A 23540-nucleotide genomic window follows, 5' to 3' on the forward strand; every position below is an offset into this window, starting at 1 on the left:
ATCTGGAGAAAGGGAGAAGAACATTCACAGATCAGGACTGGCCAGGTGTAAATTAGCTGAAGCTGTGTGGTGGGCACAATGGACTCATTATATTGGATCTCTTTCATTTTGTGATGCACTCAAAAGTTCCACAATACAAATAAACAAACAAACAAACAAATAAATGGGGATAAAGCACAAAATTTTTCACAGGCTAAAGGTTTGGGAAAGAGAAAACTACCATTATGAATGTAAGCCTAAGAAAGTACAATTCCTCCCATCCAAATATGAACCAGGCCCAACCCTGCTTAACTCTGAAATCAGATGAGAACACACAATCTCAGACTGGCATGCCATAGACAGAACCTGTGGTTTCTGGGGTTAAAAAATAACAAGGGGAACTGAGCATCTTTCAGTTCTTTGGAAGAAAAGGAGACTAGAGGACAGGGAGGGGGTGGGAAGGTAGAAAGACAAGGTTTTCATTGTATTTCCTTTTATGCTTTTGAATTTGATGTCAAGAGTAGCAACTAAAGATGTTCGTATAACTCTTGATTTCTCTGTGTTAAAAACATTGAAAAATTGTATAGACAAAGTCAAATTAGGAGGTCTAAATACAAGTATAAACAAAGAGAAGCAATAATCAAAATCAACCTGGCTTTAAAAACAACTCCAAATATCAAATTCACAAATGCCCAAGTAGGCAAAATAATGTATGTCTCTCCTTAGAAAATGTAATATACATAGTCAGCCCTTGGCATCTGCAGGATTGGTTCCAGGATCCTTCTGGATGGCAAAGTACATGGATGCTATAGCCTTTATATAAAGTATCATAGAGAATTTATTTACATAGAATCTATGCACATCCTCCTATACACTTTAAATCTTTTCAAAATGACTTAGAATACTAAAAATAAATACTGTATCAAGAGTGGCCATATTAAAGATAATCACTAACTTTCTGCCCTTTCTCCTGTGCATTAGTGGAGCCTATTTTCTATGTAGGTTGAATCTAAACTTGCTTTTGGACTGAAGTGATACTGCTCCAGTTCTCAGCCTTCTGAAAGTCTAGAAGCTTCTACCACTGGAACTTTTTTTCTTTTTTGTTTTTGTTTGTTTGTTTGTTTGTTTTTTGAGACAGAGTTTCTCTGTATTATTTTGGAGCCTGTCCTGGAACTCACTTTATAGACCAGGCTGGCCTCAGGCTCACAGAGATCCACCTGCCTCTGCCTCCTGAGTGCTGGGATTAAAGGTGTGTGCCACCAATGCCCAGCAGGAACTTTGGAACTTTCAATTGCAGACTGGGAAGAAACTGAGGCTATGTGGCTGGGTAATGAGAGGACATGTAAAAGCAAACAAAGTCACACAGAGGAGCATCGAGGCACCAGACACATGGGTGAAGTAATGACTGATCAACCGAGCCCCTCCGAGACTCTTGACCCAGACAAATCCAGGCAGTCACAGAGTGTTTATTATATCATGTAATTAATTCTTGCTTGTTGTGTTTCCTCCCTAGATTCTAAGCATTAGAAGGCATTTCCAGTTTTCCAAGCCTGGTTCATAGCACGCTTTAACATACTGTGCAGTGAATAAATTCTCAAAGGAATGAGGGCTAGGTACATTATTTTCTGTTGTTTTCAGTATGCTCAACAAATGTTGGTTCTCCTTTCCCATAGCTCCCTCCTTCTGGTCAATTTGGAAAATCTAAGAGCCCATTCCATCTACTGACATATTTTAAATGAAAATCTCAGGGTCAGACATGAATTACCTTCCTGCAGTTGCTGGCCAGAGAGGCTATTGCTATTGATCTTGGTCACTCATCATAACTAGATGATAAGATCCTACCACTGAAGACACCACACATTTTAGGCCCAGGATGCAGAGATATCAGTCTTGAACTGATAGGTAAAGTCTTTTTGATGACTAACTTTCATAGTGTTGGAAGACACTGTGCAGGCTGCTAGGGAGAAAAGCCATCCACGGTCTTATTCAGAGCTGGACTCTTCACACTACAGCACTGACCTACCAGGCAAGATTTCCCCATTGGTACAACAGCAATAAGATGGTTGAGGGGGGGGTAACTGACTTTTCTCTTGATTGCATTTGAGGCCTGTTCCATAGGAGGAAGTTTAATCTATCAGCATAGTAAAATTCTCTAGCTAGGGGAGTCATAGGCCCTAGGGAAAACTCTATTGATGTTGTTTTGTTCAATGGTTGTGTTGGGGGAATTTTACTGATGTTGTTTGGTTGATGGTTGTGTTGGGGGAATTTTATTGATGTTGTTTTGTTGAATGGTTGTGTTGTCAAACCACCTTTTTGGTATTTCTGATTATATCCATAGACTGTGATGCTCCTGAGCTTGATCAGGGAAACTTCTTACAGCAGTGAGCACCACTTAATCAGAGACACATTACTGCTTGAAGTGCTGGGACTAAAGTAACTGAGTGATCAGCTGTAGATGGGACAGCTGTCCTAACCCTGAAGAGATGCTTAAGAATATTAGATCGAGAGGATGAGAAGAATGCTTTGGAATATATCACACGATTATTGGCCTGCCTGGAATTCATTGTAGATATTTTAATTTCAAATACATTTAACATTTAAAAGATAAAAAATAACCAGGGAAACATTAAAATATGGCATTAAGATGAAAACAAATAACTTCCAGTTATAGTTCCTTATAGAATTCAAGAACATACTGCACATATAACAGAGGATCAGAAAACATGAACAGGAAAATGAAGGGTAGGAAACGGGTTTTGGAAATTAAGTATAAGTAACAAACAGGGAGTTGGGGCTTGTGCCTGTAATTCTAGGACTTAAGATGCTGACACCAGAGAACATCCATGAATTGTAGAGCAGCCTGAGTTACATAGTGACTTCCAGGCTGGGCTGGGCAGAGTGAAATTCTCTATATAAACAAACAAATAACAAAAACAAGTGCCAAAATAATTGACATGTATCTTAACCAAGAGGTGTTCCACAGAAACAGATAAAAAGGAGAGGAAGCAGAGGAGAAACAGCATCAAAGAAATTTCCAGGTATGAAAGGAATACACCCTCGGCCTATCCATTGCCGACAAGCATGACATGATGAGAAAGGACTGTAACTGAGTTGTCCCTTATTACACTTCAGAACACAGAGTCAGAGGGAAGAGTCAACATGTTCAGTGGAGAAAAAGAAGAAGATGGATGGAACAGAACAGTGAGAGACAAATCACATTGAGGAACAAGAACAGACTTTTCCAAACCCAGAAGGCAGGTGGGGGCAAAGCAGGACCCAGGGCTGGTGATGCCCCCAGACCAAAGTCCCATGGAGTTCTCCACAAAGCCTTTCTTAGAAACTTTCCTTCTGGGGCACTCGACTAAACAGCCCAAAGTAAGAGTTCAGGAGAGAGGGGGAAGTTGTGTAAAGGCACAAAGGAAAGGCAGGGTGCACACAGTGCTGCGTCTGTCTCTAGGCAGGAGTCCTAGTAACCGGAGCACAACGTAAAACCACACATATGACATGGAGATGACTCAGTGCCAATAGGACGAGCCCTGGAGGAAACGGGGTATCCAGGAAGGTGACAGAGATGCTTACGGCTGGAAGACTGTCTTGGTGGATCAGGCAGAGAGGGGAAAGCATATTCTCCAAATAAGAAACCTAGGAACAGGGCACAAGACCCCTGGGCAGCAGATACCAGGAAGGGCTTTACTCTTTGGTTTTTCTGTATCTTGGCTCCTTGTGTCCTAATTGTCTCTTTGGCCAGGGACACATAGGATGTTAATAACATTTAATGTAATTCTCTGTGATTCTACAGTTCTGCTAGGGCACATATGGTAGTACTTGATTGCTGTGATTGTTAGGAACTAGCAGCCTGCTGACCCCACCCCCAACGATGGGCGGGATGCTCATGGCCATGTCACCACTATGTCAGGCTTTACCTGGCTGCTCAAGCTTTACCTGGCTGCCAGAGGACTCAGTTACGCATGTGCAAGCCCCGCTTTTAAAGCAAGTGTGCCAAGTGTGCCTCTCTCTCTCTCTCTCTGGCCTCCCCCTCTTGCCCTCTCTTGCTCTTTCTCTCTGCTCTCTCTCTCTCTCTCTTTTTCTCTCTCTACCCTGCTTTCAGTTGGCCACCAGCTCCCCCCCTTTCTCTGCTCTCTCTCAATAAACTCCACGTGGGCGCTGAGTCTCGTGTTTGTGCATTATAGGCATTAGCTGTAGCAAAAGACCAACAATGATAATGGGCAAAATGCAGAGAGTCTAAAGATGCTTCACTAAGGGAATGATGAAAGAATAGGATTGTATTTATGCACATGGCCCACATGGAGTGAGGTCTGACATCACTCAGGTGAAAATTCGTATATTTAATGTACATGCTTAGTGGGGCTGGGAATATAGCTAAGTGATAGCATCTCCTGACCAAGGATGCATGAGATCATGGGTAAGACCCCCAAGACCACAAAAAAGTACAGCTGAATGTCATACATGTCAAGCAGGAATAGTGTGTGTGCGCGTGTGCATGCACAGGGTCAAAAAGCTATTGGTGATCAGCCCTACACAAGATGAGTGTCAACAAGCACCATGAATCTTTCTGTATTCTTCTAGTCTCCTCTAGAAATCTGTGGAATTACATAGAGATGCCTGTTTCCTAACCTTTCAGATAGAAAATGGTGGAATATTATTTTATCTAGGCAAAGATGTGTTACATTTGTTTATGCTGCATTTGACTAACACGTAAGGATGTGTGTTTAATCATGTAAAGATGTGTTGCATCTGTTTCACCTTGCCTGCCTAAGGTACCTAATTGATCTAATAAAAAGCTGAATGGCCAATGGCTAGCGGAAGAGGGATAGGTGGGGCTGGCAGGCAGAGAATACATAGGAGGAGAAATCTAGGCTCAAGAAGAAAAGAGAAAGAGAAGAAAAAGAGGAGAACAAGGAGAGAGAAGGGGACATGCCCTGGGCAAGAAGCTAGGCAGACACCAGACAGATGTGAGAAACAGTGCAAGTAAGATATGCAGAAGGAAAGAAAAGCCCCAAGACAAAAAGGTAAATTAAGTGGAGGTGGTGGGGCATGCCTTTAATCCCAGCACTTGGGAGACAGAGGCAGGTGGATCTCTGTGAGTTCAAGGCCAACCTGGTCTACAGCTCAAGTTCCAGGACAGCCAAGATACACAGAGAAATCCTGTCTCAAACAAAACAAAACAAAACAAACAAACCCAAAAAAAGGTAAATAAAGAGAAGCAGATTAAGTTAAAAAAAAAAAAAAAAGAGCCATAAAAAACAAACCTAAGCTAGTCTGAGCATTCCTAACTAATAAGAAGTCAGTGTGTCATGATTTGATTTGGGAGCTGACTGGTGGCCTAAAAGAAAGCCTGTTCCAGGAACTGGGCCCAGGAGAATGCTCCCTGTGACTAGGTAGGCTGCCTTTGCTTGCCTTTTTTGCTGGAATCCAGAGGTGCTGCAGATGTCTGCACAGAGGCAGGAACAAATACTCACGGATGCTGTTGGAACCTGGCAGCTGGGGCAGGAGTGAGCAGCCTGGGGACCCTGCTGTACCTCTTCCCACCCAGCAGCACTGCAGAGCCAGGCTCCTGCTCCTCTGCCTCTGGTCCCTGTAAGTGGGGGCCACCTGCAACCACCTTGTTGTCTATGGGTGCTCACATGACCATAGTCCAAACCCAGTTTCTGGCAGGAACCTCAGTGTCATTCTTGTCTTTTGTATTCAAATTACAACCTCATATTGGCATCATTGCACAATTCTATATTTACAACAACAGACCACAAGTTCTCAGGGCCTTTAAATATCTCTGAGTCTTTGAAACGCTCCAAGTGTAACAGAAGTTAAATATTTTCCTTTGGTTCTCCTGAAAGGGCCAGGCGAGTTAGTGATTTTAAGGCTCTCTTGGATCCAACACACCCTTGGATCCTGGATAGCAGATGAGGGCTGAGAAGGCCCAGCCTTGGTAGAAACTGGAAAAACAAACTGGAATCTGAAACCGTCCATATTGCTGAAATGCAGTGTCCAACTAATGTGTAATTCCTCCCACGACATGGGAGCTAGGAGCCCGAGCTAGGAGCCCAAGCAAGGAGCCCAAGCAGAGCGTATAGCTACATTTCCACTTTGTAGCTCCTATTGTTCCCCACACCCCCTGGCAAATATCATTCAATAAACAGAATGATGGTTAAATAGAACGTGGATGGATTGAAGCCAAGGGTGGCCTGGGTGTTGTACAGAGTAGCTGAAGGACTTCAGCCAATGTTGGGGTTATGTCCTGATGAACTCACCACCAACGGGAAATATGGCCAGGGGAAAGCACCTCCAAAGCTCATAAGCCCTGGGACACCCCAAATGAGCAGCACAGCCTTGCAAAGAGTCAATTATTTCTCCTGAAACACTGTTGCCCACTGGAAGCTGAGGCTCTCTGCTGCTTCCCAGCATTCTGAGAGAGAACTGGATCAGAAACCAAAAGCCCAGGGAAAATATAAAACATCGAAGTGCCCAGCACGGTTCCCACAAAATGGTTGCACAGAATGTGCAAGGCATTCTCACCCTGCAGTCTAGGTTTTTATAATACAAGATGAGGGACCCATCACTGGAAGACCAAAGAATTTCACTAAAACAATCACAAAGACAAACAACGACAAAATACTCTAGATATGACCCTTTTAAAGTCTGACTGACATGGATCAAGAATCCAAACAGAGGCATGAATTCCTTGCTGGCCTCTTCCTCAATACCATCACGGATGGCAGGAATGAACATTTCTGCTGGCTTCAGAGCGTGCAAATGGGCCTGGGTTGGGCCTTAGCACTGAGGCCATCAAGTAGGGCTGCTCTGTATACCCACCCATGCTGGGGGTCAAACCACAGGGAATGAGCACAGATGAGGGAAGAGGGAAGAGGAGAGAGCCGAGGCTTGGAGTGAGCCACCACCTTCAGGCTCTGGCCACTCAGAATGGGGAAAAGGCATGTAGGAGCCCTCCTAGAACCTTCCCATAGCAGGTGGGAGCTGCTCTTTCTCGGCACCCAGAAAGCCTTTGGGCAAGGATTGGTCCATACCAGACTGAGATTGGAAAAAGGTTAAACACTAGGGGCAGAACATGTTATAGGGACTGTCCTTCAGAACATCCAGAAGGGTTAGCCTAAGAAGAAATCTGCAAAGAGAGCCCGGTATTGGCTTTCAGTAGGAAGGGGATTTAGTTTCTAAACGGCTGAAGGGATTGAAGTTCTCTTACTGGGTGGAGCTAGTTGACAGCAAGACAGACTTCAAGCATCAGTGTTCTTCTAACAAAGCTTGGCATCACTGCATGGCTAGTGAGCTCCCCGTTGCTGGAAGTGAGCAAGCGAATTCTGGACTAACAGTTAAGTGAGGCTCTAACCTCAGATGAAGGGACGTGTTACAAGTCTCATTAAACCCCAGAGCTTACATAGCTCAGCTCAGCTTTGTAGGAATAAGGTACAGCTGGTTAACTGCCACCTGTATGGGCCGACCATGACCAAGTAGGCCATCTCCCAGGCACTCTTTATTTTTTGCCCAGTTAGTTAATAAGAGACTACTTTCTTGACCCTCAACATGCTTCCTGAAGAGGTTCAGTGTGCCCCTGTACTCTCACTCAGGTTGGAGAAGGTACCTCTACTGACCATGACCTATCTGGAAAAGTACCATCCATCCAGGTACCCAACACAGCCCAAGCAAGCATAAGGGGACACTGCTATGAGAAGCATGTAAGCTAACATGCTATAAGCATTTCCTAATACAGTCTATTTCCTTCTTTCTGGAAGGCAAGATGAGCAAACCTCATGGCTATAGTAACAGGTCAGATAATTGATGCATAGTTTTAAAAGCCAAAGATAGGATAAGTAAGAGAATGAGGAGGAGGAACAGGGTTATTTTAAGCATCTATGTAACAACCTGGGATCTGAAGACCCTCTGGAATGTTCCATCTTCGGTCCATGCTAGGTCTGGCTGTTGGTAGTATTTTAGGAGGTAGGTAAGCCGTGCCAGCCTTTTCAGGGCCAAGGGAGGACCCTCATGTAAAGAGATGTCCCCTCGAGCCCCTCCCCACACCTTCAGCTATGTAGGAGAAGCTGAATTACCTGGAAGTTTCCTAGCTGACCTACTTTCCCAGGCGCCTCGCCTCAACTGGTAGAACAGGTTTTTCCACTCACGCTGGTATCGGGCACACAGAAGAACATCTAATGTCCTGTTTGTTAAAGGAGTTTGTCTAGCTGCTAGACTCTAGCTGCTCTGACCCAGCAAAGAGCTCACTGCTCCTCCTGCCAATCAACAACTTTGAGATCCGCCAAGCCTTTCGAACATATCTTTTGCACCTCAGGGGAGCTCCCCTCTGACATCCTCATGAGACTGAAGCATGACATACCTTCCTGGCTCACATTTGTGCCTCAAAGACACTTGATGAGCCCACAGACCACCTGCCATGATGCACAGGTGGGTCTGTGTTTGCATGTGCATGAGCTTTGAGACCACCCTAAACATACACAAGTTGAAATAGATAGAGGCTGTGTGCAAAAGCACCCAAAGCACACACATAGAAGCTGTAATTTGAATAATGTCATCAGTTAGAGTGAGTCTTTCAAACCACTCATGCACGTATAAAGACTTCAGTTATTTTATAGCATGTTATATTCCAAGGACTTTTCAAAAATAGGATAGCTGCCCCTGTGTAATTTGAGAATCATTTGTTTCCCTTCTGAAAGCCAACTTTCTTAGTCAGTGTTGCAAAATAGGTCCGGAACAGTCTTCCCTGCCATGAGGCTGGTAGGTGCAGTTGCAGGAAGGGGGCTGAGATGGAAGGTTCTCCCTGATCTCTGAATGTCTTGGGGGCAGGAAGGAACAGCCTATCTCTGGGGCTTCTCCAAACCCAGATGTGGACCTGAAGAGGGCTCAGCTACAGGTGAATTGAGTCTAGTTTCATTTATCCCCCGAAAAAACTAGTAAGGGGTACCCGTGCAGTGCACTTGGCCTTGGGTGTGACTCTCAGCTGGGTGGCCTTGCTCCTAATCACGAAACTTAAACACTTAAAGAAACAGTGATGGAAAAAAACAAAAGTGAAAACTTGCTGGATTATAGCTCAGCAGTAGAGCACCTGCCTAGTATAGACAAGGCCCTGGGTTTGTTCCCAAGCACTGACAACAAAGAGAAACAACTGTGTATTCTTCTGGTTTGCAAAACTAACAGAGAGAAAAACAAAAAGTGAGGTGTTCCTTGCAGAAAACCAACACTACAGATAAGCAAAGTGCAATGTCTGCAATCCCAACTCAAAACCTACCCTTTGACATCCCCACCCAGCTCCTGGCTGTGGTCTTGGTGTATATAGATGGTTTTTACTTACGATCTTGTGACTTCATAATAATGCAACAGTATATGCATACAAGTTTTCTGTTTTCTACTTACAGTATAGTAGTCAATCAAGCGCATGAGGCCTTTGACACTTTATTATAAAATAGGCTGTGTGTTAGGTGATTGGCCCATCTTGGGAGAGTGCAGGGAAAACCATATTGATTGAGTGAGTGAGGCAGACTTGATGCTTGTTTGGATTAGACATGTCTTGTCTGCAAAAAAATGAGCCTCTCTGTAGTTAATGGAAACTGTGTCTGGCTGGCTTCCTGTAATTCCTTACATTATTCAAACATGGATTGGAAAGAGGTTGCTGGGAGCAGAAAGGTCTTTTGATCCCCTTCTCACAGCAATTAGGGAAAAGAGACCTACTGAGTATCAGGGTAAAGCTCAGGCACAGACCTTCAAGGGAGGAACAACCGTTTGGCCTCTGGTACATGCTAATATTTTCTAGGCATCTGTTCTGTCACAAGCACACAGGTGGGGCTGGCTCCAGATTTGTACAGTGCCCATCTTGCCCAAATCCCTGGGAACTACAATGGATAATGGGGGTCTTTAAGAGAACCAAGTGGACCACACCGGCCTTACCATTCAGCAGCATGCATGAATGTGTGCATGCATATGTATACGCATGCACACATGCGCACGCGCGCACACACACACACACACACACACACACTCGTATGTGCATGTGGGTGTCAAAGGACAACTCTCAGGAGCTGGCTCTCTCCTTCTTCCATATGCAATGCATCCAAGAGATCAACCCAGACTGTCACCTTTAGCAGTGTAATGTACATTAGACTGGCAAGTTCTCCTGTGCAGTTTGAGCTTCCTGAGAAGTTAGCTCTGCAAGCACCTACATCTCAAACCTGAGAATGCTTGTCTTAAAATATCTTATCAGACCTAAGGATGTAGATTGTAAGGTGTCCTCCAAGGTTCCCCATGTGGTGATAGGCTGCCAACCCTCAACTCTGTAAGAAAGGGAAGAGAACAGCGAAACAGCTCCAACAACAGTCAGAAGGCGAACTATTTCCAGTGGGTATTATTGTTTATCTCATGATATACAAGTGCCTGTAGTGGGATAGAGAACTCCAGATGACTGCCCAACTTCCTCAGTCAGTACCTGCTTTGACGATGCTATCTCTTTTTTTGTTTTTTGTTTTTTTTTCTTGGAAGCCCCACCTGAGGGGACACCCAGACTTTTTCTATTGGGAACTCCAGCTGACTACCATAAAGTGCTTCCCTAGTTGATTTTGAGATTTGATGATATTTTGCTATCTGTCTGTCTCTCTATCATTGATCTATCTAGCATCAATCTGTCTATCAATAATTGATCTATCTATAATTGGCCTATCTATCTACCTACCTATTTGCTACTTGCTATTTATTCTTTTACTTGGGCTTGTATACTTAATATACTTAATAAATCACTCATTCAAAACTGAAAATAGGACTATCGGAGACCATTCTCCAAACTGTACACGACAAGCACCTTTACCCCTGATCTCAAGGGTCCAGATTCTCCATGTTATGAAGAATTGTGCACAATCCCACAAGTGCTGCCCTTTTCAGCTCTGTGGATGTTTCTCAACCCTGGCTGCATATGAAAAGCATGAAGGATGCTTTGTAACCAGCCCCTCCCATAAGGAAGCTAGTCCTGTGAGTCTGGATGGTGTCTGGCTCCTGATGGTTGGGGAAGCTCCCTGGTGGTTCTGTCAGCAAGGGTGCTGAAACACACATTGAGATCACCAAGTCTTGACTAGGAAAACTCCTATTGAAGAAATGCTCTGCTCTCACACTTACTCCTATCTTCATCCTCAGGATGGCTAAAAGGGTTAGCAGTTGGGATGATGGAACCGAGCGTACACTGAAGGGGAAGAGACGCCACCCCAGGAGAGCATAGTGTGGAATACTCCCTTATATGTGAATATATGCCACTGTGATTGGTTTAATAAAGAAGCTGACTGGCCAATAGCTGGACAGAATACGGTTAGGGGGAAGAGCCAAACAGAATGCTGGGTAGAAGAAGGGTGGAGTCTGGGAGTCACCAGCAGACACACAGAGAAGCAAGATGGGCATGCCATACTGAGAAAAGCTACCAAGCCACATGGCAAAGTGTAGTTAAGAAACGTGGGTTCTTACATCCCCCATGGAGGGATAACTGCCTTAACCTAGAGACAGGAGAGAAGCCCTAGTCCCTACTTCACATGACCTGTCAGATCTACATGACCCCAACTGGATGGCATTCCCCTACATATGGAATTGGGGTGGGGGGATGGGAGGGGAGGGTGGTTAGAGTGCATGTGAGAGGGCAGAGAGGGTAAAAGGGAGGGAAGGAGGGAGGGAGGAAGGGAGGAAGGAAGGGAAGGAGGGAGGCAGGGTGGGAGGAAGGGAGGGAGGGAAGGAGGGAGAGGGAACTGGGATTGACGTGTAAAATAATAAATTAAATTAAAAAAAATGCTTTGACTCCAAAATTTAAGTTCAAGGACAAGTTACTGGGGAAAAGGATTTCTATTTTTGTTTCCACAGAAAATGAAAAGATGTGGATTCCTTCCAGACTAATGTGGTTTGATCAAGCCAGACCGCCTGAAACAGAGTACCAGGTGATCCTACATTCAAAACAGCTGGACAAAGCAGCCTTACAGACTACAGCCAGGATTTCTGAATCTTCTTCGAATCCCCCATGACAGCGCCCCTTACCAGCAGGAAGTAGTTTGGAAAGAACGACACCCAAACTCCCAAATATTGTCCATAAATGTTTGTTTTTATTTAAATGGACTTGGTTGTATAAAATAAATAAAGAAAGAAAGAAAGAAAGAAAGAAAGAAAGAAATGTGGGTTCTTGTCTTGTGTGTGTGTGTGTGTGTGTTAACTTAAATGTAAGAGTTAGCTAGTAACAAGCCTGAACTATTGGCTGAACATTTGTAATTAATATAAGCCTCAGTGAGTTTATTTGGGAGCTGCTGGCAGAACAGAAACTTCCACCTACAAGATAGCATTTTACTGCCCATGTTACTATCTCACTCACAAAGCAAGGTCTTGCTAATAAGCCACTGAAGAATAATGACAGAAATTTTAAAAGATGTAAGTCAAGCCGGGCAATGGTGGTAAACAACTTTATCCCAGCACTCCTGGAAACCATGTATAAAAATACAGGAATGCAGTGGTTTCCAGAAGAGTAAATAATTAGATTAACTCAGATGTCCAATAGAAATTAAGAGTTGGAAGAATAATTTCACTAGTTGTCCCTAGAGTTTCCCTTTATCACAGCACTTAGGCAGTAACCGGCCAACACCATGTAAGAAGGTTAGGAGACAGTAGCATGTAAGAGCACACCAATCTTATAAATACTGTGCAGCACATTTCTCAACCTGTGGGTCTCCACTCCTCTGGAGATAGAATGACCTTTTCACAGGGGTTGCCTAAGATCATCAGAAAACACAGATGTTTACATTATGATTCATAACAGTAGCAAATTTACAGCTATGAAGTAGCAACAAAAATAATTTTATGATGGGGGGTCATCAAAACACGAGGAACTGTATGAAAGGGTTGCAGCCTCAGGAAGGTTGAGACCTACTGCTGTAGTGGGAACCCACTTAATCACACAGTCCCTTAATTGTGCTGCTGTTGGGATGGTGGGGCTCCAGGTAAGCACTTGTTTTTAAACCTCTCTCTCTCTCTCTCTCTCTCTCTCTCTCTCTCTCTCTCTCTCTCTCTTTCTCTCTCTCTCTTCCTCAGCCTTTCTTTGGTGAACAAGTGTTTTTATAGCATAAAAGCATACAGCAATCCCCATTTTTAAAAATCCCTTGACCATACAATGTCCCATTTTTACTATCTTTGAAGCTTAATAAATTTTGTACATGGACCATCTCTTTTAAGAATTAAAGTGAGAATCCCAAGATACAGAAAAAGCACCAAGCAATCATAATTTTAATTTCCTTTGGTTGAAAATGCCTGTTCTTGGTGCATCTTCTCCCTCTATAGACCAAGCACTGCAGACCCTGCTCAGTCCCTCACTTACCATTGTGGGTCTCCATGGCAGGTCCTGGACACACAGCAGATCCCTCTGTCCCCACACACCAGTACATACTGGGTGGTCGCTGTGACACGCCAGCCATCAACCCTCCAGGCAGCAGATCTCCAGGAAAAGGTCTTGCTTTGTCACCACAGCCGCCACTGTGCATGTGCGCTACTGCAGAGTCATGGCGCTGCAGACACTCGTTTGTCCTGGTGGTAAAAGACATCAAGTGAGCAAGCTCCCAACCTGAAGTCCTCCCTTGCAAGCCCGTACAGACACTCACTCTTCTCATCGGCTTTCCCCCTTTCTCTGCAGTTATTGAGTATTGGCCAACTCGCTCAGATAAGGACACTGCCTGCCCCATCCCACCTTAACACCGGGCTCAGATTCTGTTTATGTGAAAAGAAACTCAAAGCTATCACAAAGCATCACCTGTAGAGTGGTCAGCTGTTCAATCAACACTTATCCATTTCATCTGGCAGGGCAGCCAGGCCTGTGTAGAGCCCAGTGCTCTAATAAGGTTCCTCTTGGCAGGACTCATACTTCCATTGGGATAGGGCAGGCACACGATTGGTCACAATATAAGGCCATCCCTTGCCTAGAACTGATATCTATAGATATCCCTGGGGTGTGCACGTGATCCCCAAATGGGAGCCAGGCACTGGTCCCAAAGAGAAGGGATCTGGAAGTTGTTAGTGGTTATGATTCAAATGAATGCTGCAAATGTTGCTCCTCTCCAAGGTGACATTTAACAATATCTAGAGATATTTGGGTTGTCACAACCTGGGAGAGGTGCTATGGGCATGTAGTGGGTAACGGTCAGATGTGTGGCTAACCAACCATCCATGAGGCAACATAGAGTGCTGGCCAATTTAAGACTCATCTCCTAAAACTGAGGAAACTTTGATCTGTGGCCTGGAAGCCTTCCAGCATGAATGCCAGTGTTGCTTTGTTGAAGAAAGGTCCAGACCTACTTTGAAAGGCCTGCTTAGACCTGGCCCAGGACAGGAAGCTGCTAATATATATGTTAGCTGCTGTGGGATGTTTCTGTTAGGTATTAGCAGTGTGACATACAGTTGAAACATTTTTTTTCTCATCTGCTAAGAATATTCCTCCACACCTCCACACCCCCTGACAATCTCACAGAACTACTGGGGGGACTTCGTATAAGACAGAGTTTGAATAGTCACTCTCTCCAACAGGGCTAGTGTGGCCAGTACTTAAAGCAGAGTGAGGACTTGGGAGGTCAGCAGGATCTCATGCCCCCTCCCTTTGATGAACACATGCAGAATATCACTGTGTCCCAGCTCGCAGGTTCTAGAGGCTTTCCCCAAACTGTGTAGCCACTGGACAAACCATGGAACAAAGAAGAGCTAAAGGGTGCTTCCAATTTCTCCTCTAAAAGCTTAGGAATGAGGCCCCTGCCCTTGAGAAGTGGTGTATGGGGGTAGGGGTGGCCTCTTCAGGCAGGAGCAGATATGGTCACAAGAGTCTAAGTGGGTGGTCTTGCTCCTATGGCCCCCACTTCTCTGAACGAGGGGACCAACATCCAAAGAAAGGTATTTAAGGTTGAGAAGAATGGAAATACAAGAGAGCCAGGCAAAACCCGGAACTGCTCGGGAGCTTTGTAAGTTCTACAGCCCAGGAGAGGAGAGAGAGGGAAAACCACGAGACAGACTCTAATTAAAAATAAATGCTTCACATTACACATGAAACCACGGAAACCAAGAGCCATAGTGACCATCTGCTTTCAAACACCTTTCTAACGCCATCAAACACAGGGTGTGTGTCAAAGATTTCCCCCATGGCAGATGCTCCTTCTCAGAAGAGAAGTGGCTAGATATATAATGTGTTCACACACACACACACACACTTTTGAATATTCTAGGCTAACTCTCTCCCAGCACGCTTGGTTCCCCTTTCAGTTTCCTTTTGCAAATCACTCCACAGACAGAGGACTCTGTTATAGGAGTGGTTTTTAGATTGTAGTGTGTATTTGGGTTTACACCCTAAGGTAGGTGCTTTAGGACGAGGTAACTGGAGTTATTCGGTCTTTGCTCAGTGCCTCAGGCTTCTCTTAGCAGCTGAGCAATGCAACAGACCACTGTGGTAAATCCTGGGCTTTAATTCTAGACCCTGCAGGGGCCCTCGAGAGGGTTCCTCCAGCAGTGACTGCTTTAAAAGTATTTCTAAATGCCATCTGTCTCCTTTTGACCACTCTGTAAGCCTATGCGAATGAACATACTTAAATGCCTGTTGAAAAACAGAAACAAGGAGCTTACTCTTCATTCTGAAAAGACTTTTACTGAGCTATTCTGGTGAAGAGTGACTACTGATGAGTTTGTGACTCCAGCGGGGAGAGAAGACAGCAGAATGTCATTACTATGAGGTTTGTGAGCCACAGGTGTTTTTTTCTACAGAAAGTTTGGGAAGGGGCAGTCAATACAGGCATTGCATGTCTGAGTGAAAGCTCACAGCAGCTAGCTCCTTCTTGAATCAAAGCCTAACCAAGATAGTCTATAATTGTAGGTACCTCTCTCTAGTGCTTTTGGCATCTTCTGAGTCAAACTGGTGCCTGCAAAAATGGATGTCAAAATATGTTGTTTGGTACCCTACATGAGTGCAGAAAGGCTGGAGGACAGAAATGGTCCACCAGTCTGAAGCCACATCTAACTTAAGGCTAGTCTTGCACAATTCCATCACCGTACTTACGACCATAACCTCCTGGCATGGTGATGAGAGGATGCCACAGTGGACAAGACAGTCTCTGTACTAAGGAGCCCCCAGTAGAGACCCTGGGTAAGTGGGTAGAAGATCAACAGTGAAAGAGGATGTAGAGGAAGGAAGAAAGGGGGAGACAGGGTAGATAGCACATGGCCAGGGGAGGCAGAGCCATGGGGCAGCAAACTGGAGGCTTCAAATTGGAGAGTAAGCTTAATCAGGGAGGCTGGGGGTGGTGGCCCAGGGCTGTCGAACCAGGCTAGAATGAAAGGAAAGGAGAAAGTACTGGAGACTCCATGAAGAGGAGGGATACAACCCATCAAACCATTCAGTGTGTGTGTCCACGATTCTGCCTAGGGGGAACCCACTGCTACCATTCTGCTAAAGGGGCATAGCAACAAAATGGCTCCCTGTGACACATGGCTTTCCCCATAAATCAGCGCATAACTCAACCCAGGTCAAAGAAGCTGTTTCTTGCAATAAATGGGAACTAACACAGAGACCCACAACTGGTCAATGTAGAGAGTGAGAGACTTTGGAGCACCCAGTCCTAAACGGGATATCTTTGTCTTACCCCTCCCCTCGAGGCTCAGGGATCTATGGGTAAGAGGAGGTGGAAAGATTGTAACATGTAGTAAGGCACTCCAGGGAAATAGCATTTTTGAAACATAATAGGGCTGATGCACACATGAGCTTATAGAGACTGGCTGCATGCACAGGGCCTACACAGGTGTGAACCAGACAAAAATTCCAGCCCTGAGAAGGGGAAGTGGGCACCAAGTCCTACCTCCAAACCCGGAAGCTATTGGTGATTGTGATAGCTGCTGGGATTGGGAAAACCAGTTTTGAGATGCACTGTAGGGCAGGCCCCATGCCCAGGGGTAGTTAATCAACACAAAGCAGACTCCAGGGTGTTTGTGTGCTTTTTTTGTTTGGTTGGTTGGTTTGCTTAATTTAGTGTTTTGTTTGGGTTTTGATAGAAATAATATAAAGTTGGGTGGGTAGGGAAGGAAAGGATATGGAAGGAGCTGGGTGGGGCAAATAGTATGACAAATATATTATATAAATAATTTTAAAGAATAAATAGTAAAACAAAGAACGCACATATATCACTGTGCCTGCCAGCTAGAGCAGACAGAGAGGGTTTGTAATCATATATAGCAGAGCTGTCTGCAATTTGGACTATGGAGGAGGCTGTGAGAAGAAGGAACCAAACAGATCAGGAAACTTTTGGGGGACAGAGCCAAGGAGACAGTAGACTGGACTGAGAAACAAAGAGAATTTCCAGGGTTCTTATCTTTAATTCTCTATCCTCTGCATGTTGTGTGTGTGTGTGCGTGTGTATGTGTGGTGTGTTTTGTGTGTGTAGTGTATATGGCATGTGTGTTGGGATGTGGTGTGTATATGTGTGGTGCATTTTGTGTGTGTAGTGTGTATGGTGTGTGTTAGGGTATGTGTAGTGTGTATGATGTGTGTGTTGGTGGTGGTGGTGTGTGTGTGTGTGCAAACATAGGACAACCTCTGGTCTTTGCTTTCCACTATGCTTGAGACTCCCAGTGTCTTCTTCATTCTTGCCTATGCTTAGTCAGCTGACCAGGGAGCTCCCAGGGAATCTCCTCTACACCTCCCATGCTGGCATTGCAGATGCTGGCATTATAGCCTTTACCACATCGGACTTTATGCAGATTTTGAACCTGAATTCAGATCCTTACACTTGACCAGCAGCAAGTGCTTTATATACTGAGCCATCTTTCCAGTTGGTTGTTGTTGTTGTTGTTATTATTATTATTATTAGTAGTAGTAGTATATCTAAGCTATTAAGGAGATGTAGAAGTCTGGGTGGAGGATTAGCTGACCCTAAAACTTCCTTTAGGGACAAATTAGGTGTTGGTGTGCTGTTTTGTTCTAGAACATGAGCAAAGACAATGAAAAACAGAGAGTTGAATACTAAGGTTTTTCAAAATGTGCATATTATGGTCTCTTTAATGCTTCTACCACAGTGACCAGCTCATTAAAAAATAGGGTATTTGGTGAGAATATGCTAAGAACATAGTCTTATGACCCCCCCACCCCGCTTCAGTCTTTGCAGGGGTGAAAGCAAGAAAGAGAAAATCTTAATGCCCTTGAACTATGAAAAAGCCAGGCTGAACGGGCTCTTGGCATCCTTAAGAATCTCTCCATCCTTGCTTTCCTAGGATTCCTGCCCTCGTCTGCACTGGGAACCACAGCAGGCTCACACAACAGAGAGCACAGAGAAGCGCGCCCCAGGAGTGGAGGAGGGGAAGACACCACTCGAGCGCCCAGCGCGTGGAGAACCCGCCGGCGGTCGCCTCCCGCCACTGGCGCTCACGCACTCCCATGCGCACACACGCTCAGATCCCCGCTCTCGGTTAAAAGTCAGGCTTTCTTCAAACGCAAAAGAACTTTGTAGCCGCCTTGGTGTTTCCTACTTTTGTTTCTGAACTCTGCTCCCCGCCCCCAATCCGCTCTGCTCCCGCGCGGGATTTCGGGGTCTCCCGGCTCCCGGGCTCCAGCACCGCACCCGCTTAACCCTTCAAGGGGCGAGGGTCGCGGCGCAGTCAAAGAAGCAGCGAGGAGACCAGGGTCGCCCCGAGATCCAGGTGCCCCCAGAGCTGTGACTTGGGAGTATCTGGCCCAGGCCGGGGTCCGGAGCACCTGACCGCCAGGGGTGCGGGGTGCCGGCCTGGGGAGCGGAGCGTGGGCGGGGGGGACAGCGGCGCGGGACGCAGGGCGCAGGGCAGGCGGCCGCGGCTGCACGCGGGAAGCTGAGCACACCACCGGGGGTCGCGGGCGAAGTTTGGCTTTCAGGCCGCTCGCTTCAGTCGTGTCCCCGGGCAGGGCGCGGGCCAGAGCAGCACTTACCTGCTGCAGCGGGGTCCGGGCGCTGCGGGCCGGCGACACCGGCGGGCCGGCGACGCCGGCGGGCCGAGGCCTGCAGTGCTCTGCCCTGTGAGGCTCTGGCCGCCGCGGGGCCAGACACACTTCCTCAATCCTGCAGCCGCCTGGCGGGCGGAGAGGGTGGGTGGCGCGGAAGCGGGGCCGGGCCAGAGGGTCGGCTGCCCTCGGCCTTCGCACATGAGGACACGGTCCCCAGATGGCCTTCCTCCGTTTCCCTAGCTGCTAGATGTCGGTGACCTAGCTCACTCAATGCTCGCGTCTGGGTAGACGCTAGGGCCCTGGGATTTTGTAGGGTCCTCTTGGGGTTCGGATGCCCATCTGTCTTCCCTGGGGCCAGGCACAGTGACAAGATTGCTTCGTTCTCTGCTCAGCCTGTCCTTTTCTGCCTTGGTAATAGACTAAACTCTATCTTGTATGCTGGCCATATACTCTAGCTGTAAGCATAAAAGGACAGAAATATTTTGTGTGTGCAGGTCTCTAGGGATCAGTACAGAAACTGCTTTTTAAAAGTTGTTTGTACACTGCACCTTTCCGCCACTAGTTCGCTAACCTAATTATGGACATTTGCAAAGATATTACTAGTTGGTGAATCTTTTTAGATGTTTGGCTTCTGGAGTAGCTGGGACTACAGGCGCATGCCACATCGCCTGTCTGATTGTGGTGGTGAGTTGTAAAACATGGTGGAATGTTGTGCCAGTTGATGCCACTTAGGATAATAACCAGACGCAGGCTAAACATTCATGGCTAACTAAGCTACAGACCGACCGGCTTCTGATTCGGCTCTGATTTTCACTGAGAAAGGACAGTCCTTTGCAGAAAAGTGGTTCTGTGGTAAGATAACAAGGACTATTCCTGAGACCAGGCACAACGCACATAGGCAGATCGCCATAGCCTTCTTTACCAGTTCACAGAAAGCAAGCAGCCAGAGCAACTTCAGGAGCACTGCAAGTGTTTACTTAGGGAACTACCTTGCAGCTCTCCTATTCTCTACCTTCCCTCCACTTAACACCCTTCCGAAAAAGCAGGAAAAGCAGGCGCAGTTCTGCAATACTGTCCTTGCCTCCCAGGTACTCAGAACAATTAGCAAGGGCAGCAGTATGACTACTAGGAAAAGTCCCTAATAGTTTGCAGGCGTGGCATCAGCAGTGTGAATGAGCTTGGTTTGGTGTTGCCTTCGGAGCATACATTGCTGCCACCTAGCGTTACTAGAAGGAAATATATGCCTAGTGCCAGGACAAACACTATATGGCCCTTGTGTTGCCAATACTTAACTGTGGAAAGAAAATTTCCTCTTTAAACAAGCTTGGGAAAAGGCTAGGAAAAATGCCCAATGCAGAAAAAATACATGGATGGCCTTATCCCAGCGTTCAGCTTACCCAGTAGGAGTGCATTAGTCACAAGTTTTTGAAGGAAGACTCTTACAGCACAGTTAAGATCCTTTTCCATTTCTTTTTCATTCCCACAGACCTGTGTCCTTGCTTTTGCTTGCATCCCTCCAAGATTTTCAGAAGCCTGAGGTTGGAGTGACTGTCTCCAACAGGGTTCAGCTGGTAGACCATGGTCAGAAACAGGTCAGATATCTACTGCTCTGAATGAACATTCCACCGAGGAGGCTAACTGTTCTTTTTGTCTTTTGATGTTTGTCTTTATTCAGCCAGATCCTCACTTCCTTTGGATATCCCCTCAACAAGGCTGTAAACAACCCCCCCAATCTTCACCTGCGAGCGCAGTCTGCTGCATGGATTCTATTCAGGAGTGAACATTACAAAGCAACCACCTGCCAAGGGGTAAAGCTGGAGCACCCCAAGGTGTATCCTTTCAGAGCACACCCAACCACGGGCATACAAGTGCACATGTACATGCATCCACACACCCTATACACACAAACACATCCCATCCCATCTACTGTCTATGGTGTGTCTCTCTGGACAGTCATGTTCTAATTTGTCAAACAACATAAAATGTAATTTTTACATCATCTGTCCCACGTTTACATGAGAAATGAAATGTTCATAGATACACAGGCCCTAGTGCATATGAAGAAAGGTCTCATCCAACCTGAGTTCACGGTTTGATCTTCCCAGACCTACCCAAGTCCAGTGAAAGTTTCCTCTCCAGCATCATGTCAGGTCACAGCAAGGTGACCGACATTTCTTGGCGGTTAGATCATCATAGAGGAAGGGCACAGAAAACAAACAAACAAACAAAGCATGGTCACTACTTGGGGACAAGATGTTTCCCCCAAATCCTCATTTTCTGTACCAATTGTCATCTCTTTATGATTAAAATGAGGCTTATGCTTAGCCTGTAAGGCACATGCTGTTCAATATCCAAGACTATAGAAATGGACATCCCCATCAGGGAAAGAAGCCCTGTGTGTGACTGACTAAAGGAGTATAATTTTATTATTGCCATTGCTTTACCAAAAGCCACAGAAGTTTCAGAGAGAAGATTCTGCCACAGAATTCAAATCCTGTTAGTCCTTCAGTGAAAGAAAAAAAAGAATGTTTCTCAAATGACCAATTTTATTTTGCCATTGCTTGCACAAGATCTGAAGTTAGGATCAGGATTCCCAGTCCAATCAATTTAAAAAACCATACCACAGGGGTAAACCTTAAAGAAGTGAAATCTAACATTATATAGATTTTTCATTTCTAAATACAGTATATTACAGAAGGTTAAATATACTACCTCTGTGTACTTACAGCTATAAAAAGATACATTGATGATACCAATTATAAATAATGTAACATTTCATATTAAAGGCATTATTGTACAATGGAAGAACAGCAACCCTCTAATGTACTGTGGTGAAGGGTAGTGCCTGGAGTTATTGCAATACTGAAAGTTCAGTGTATGAGGCCACATTCTGATTTACAGTCACTGGTAGTGTAAGTGCTGAGGGGGGAAAGAGGGTGAATTGCTTGTCTCCCCCAGGGCTGAGAGCCCCAGTTCTCACATCTTATTATTTGTGCACACACCGGTGCTGATATGAGGCTTCGTTTTCACTCTTGCTCAGTCCAACTTTAAACCTTAAGTGTAAGCATCACAGCCAGTTGGAGGGGTGCATGTTGCTGACAGTAAAAGGATCCAAACAGCAGTCAACCCAATGGGTTTGCTTCTATTCTTAGAGAATTATGTGAATGGTTTTAGTTTTCCAAGTTGAAACATGAAATTTGCTTATTACATGGATACGAAGAAGAGGAAAAGAAAAATGTTATAGTGTTGAGTGAAATATCCAGGTTACTTGGCTAGAGACCAGGTCCCCTGTGGGATCCAGGTGTTATAAGTTAATCAGTCAGAAATGAAAATCCAAACAGGGTTTTTTCAACTACAGAGCTATGCAGTGGCAGCTGGCTCTCAGTGGCGTGTACTTTACCAATCTAAAACGGGTAATGGAGCTGGAGAAAAAAAAAAGGAAGTGGATGCACTCATTACTGATTGTGGTAGCAATGGGTAATTTGCAAAAGTGAATAATGGCTGCAAGTGTCAAATGTACGGCTTGATCGCCTAGGGTTTGCTCTGCTATGGTAGTTCTTAAATGACTCCTCAGTGGCAAAGGTGACACTAAGGATGTTCTCTGCTCTCTGACTAAGAAGAACCTTGGCTATGGCTGACTATCTCATAACTACAGGGCAAACTCTTTGGGATGTTGATTTGGTCATTACAAAGTCAGGGTTGTTTTCAAGGTGAATCCCACAGTCAGTGTCAATATGCAGCCCTCAGGTCCAGCACCCCACTGACCAAAGACTTCTGGAGCCTTTCCTTGGCATGTGTTTCCGCTAAACTCCCCACACTGGGCCCCTGGAATCCTCCTTTCATACCAACACTGATCCTTTGCTTGTGAACAGACCCATTTCAGCCTCAGAATGAGGAGGGACTTGTTCCACGCACAGGTGACCCTGAGGAGCCCGGGAGAGCAGATCTGCTTGCGGCACATGCAGTGAGCTCTTTCACATTCCTACCGAGGTCAGCAAAGCATTTAAAATAACTGCGGGACACTCCAGAGGCCATCTCATATTAACAGAGCCCTGATGTCTTTGCTGTGTCTCACACTTAGACTAAGGGCAAAGTCACAGCTGGATACCAGTTCCTCCCCAGGCAGGCCTGCAGTGTCACACATAGCATCCAGCCACCCACCATTTGGTCCCTAAAGCATGAGTGTGAGAGGAAAATCAAAACCATTAAACTCTAGTAGACCGAGTGTCCAGAAGAGAAGGTCCTGGGAAGATGAGCACTGTCACTCTGCAAGTTGGAGTTGCCACAGACAGCTGTCCAGCTTTTGTGGAAGAATGCAGTCTGTCCTTCAGGGGTTCTTGTCATCGAGTTTGATGGTGACAGTTTTCACTTCTGTATACTCAGCCAGAGCATACTCACCTCTGTGGAGAAAGGAAGGGGGCAGGTTCACACTGTCGGTTCATGGTTCTGGGAAAACTCTTCTAATGCCTGAGCATGCTGGTGCATAGTTTGGGTTTATGCAGCAGGATGCAATGAGGTGCCTAACTATAGTGGGGACAGTAGGCACTATGATGTACTCAGTGAGTGGCAGGAACTGGAA

At 45.6% G+C, this 23540-nt stretch overlaps 2 protein-coding genes across 2 annotated transcripts in view; both read right to left on the reverse strand.

Moving 5' to 3' along the window:
• The window catches only part of Lrrk1 (leucine rich repeat kinase 1), a 132794-nt gene extending 119248 nt beyond the window's left edge, over nucleotides 1-13546 (reverse strand). Inside the window, exon 1 of the mRNA XM_051206467.1 lies at nucleotides 13346-13546. Within this exon, the coding sequence (XP_051062424.1) occupies nucleotides 13346-13508 (163 nt within the window). The 5' untranslated portion in view covers nucleotides 13509-13546. The remainder of the gene's footprint in view (nucleotides 1-13345) is intronic.
• A 9708-nt stretch (nucleotides 13547-23254) lies between these two features.
• Aldh1a3 (aldehyde dehydrogenase 1 family member A3) overlaps nucleotides 23255-23540 on the reverse strand; it is a 30985-nt gene continuing 30699 nt past the window's right edge. Inside the window, exon 13 of the mRNA XM_051206447.1 lies at nucleotides 23255-23361. Within this exon, the coding sequence (XP_051062404.1) occupies nucleotides 23289-23361 (73 nt within the window). The 3' untranslated portion in view covers nucleotides 23255-23288. The remainder of the gene's footprint in view (nucleotides 23362-23540) is intronic.

Source organism: Phodopus roborovskii, unplaced genomic scaffold (genome assembly GCF_943737965.1).
Source record: "Phodopus roborovskii unplaced genomic scaffold, PHOROB, whole genome shotgun sequence".
Taxonomy (NCBI): Eukaryota; Metazoa; Chordata; class Mammalia; order Rodentia; family Cricetidae; genus Phodopus; species Phodopus roborovskii.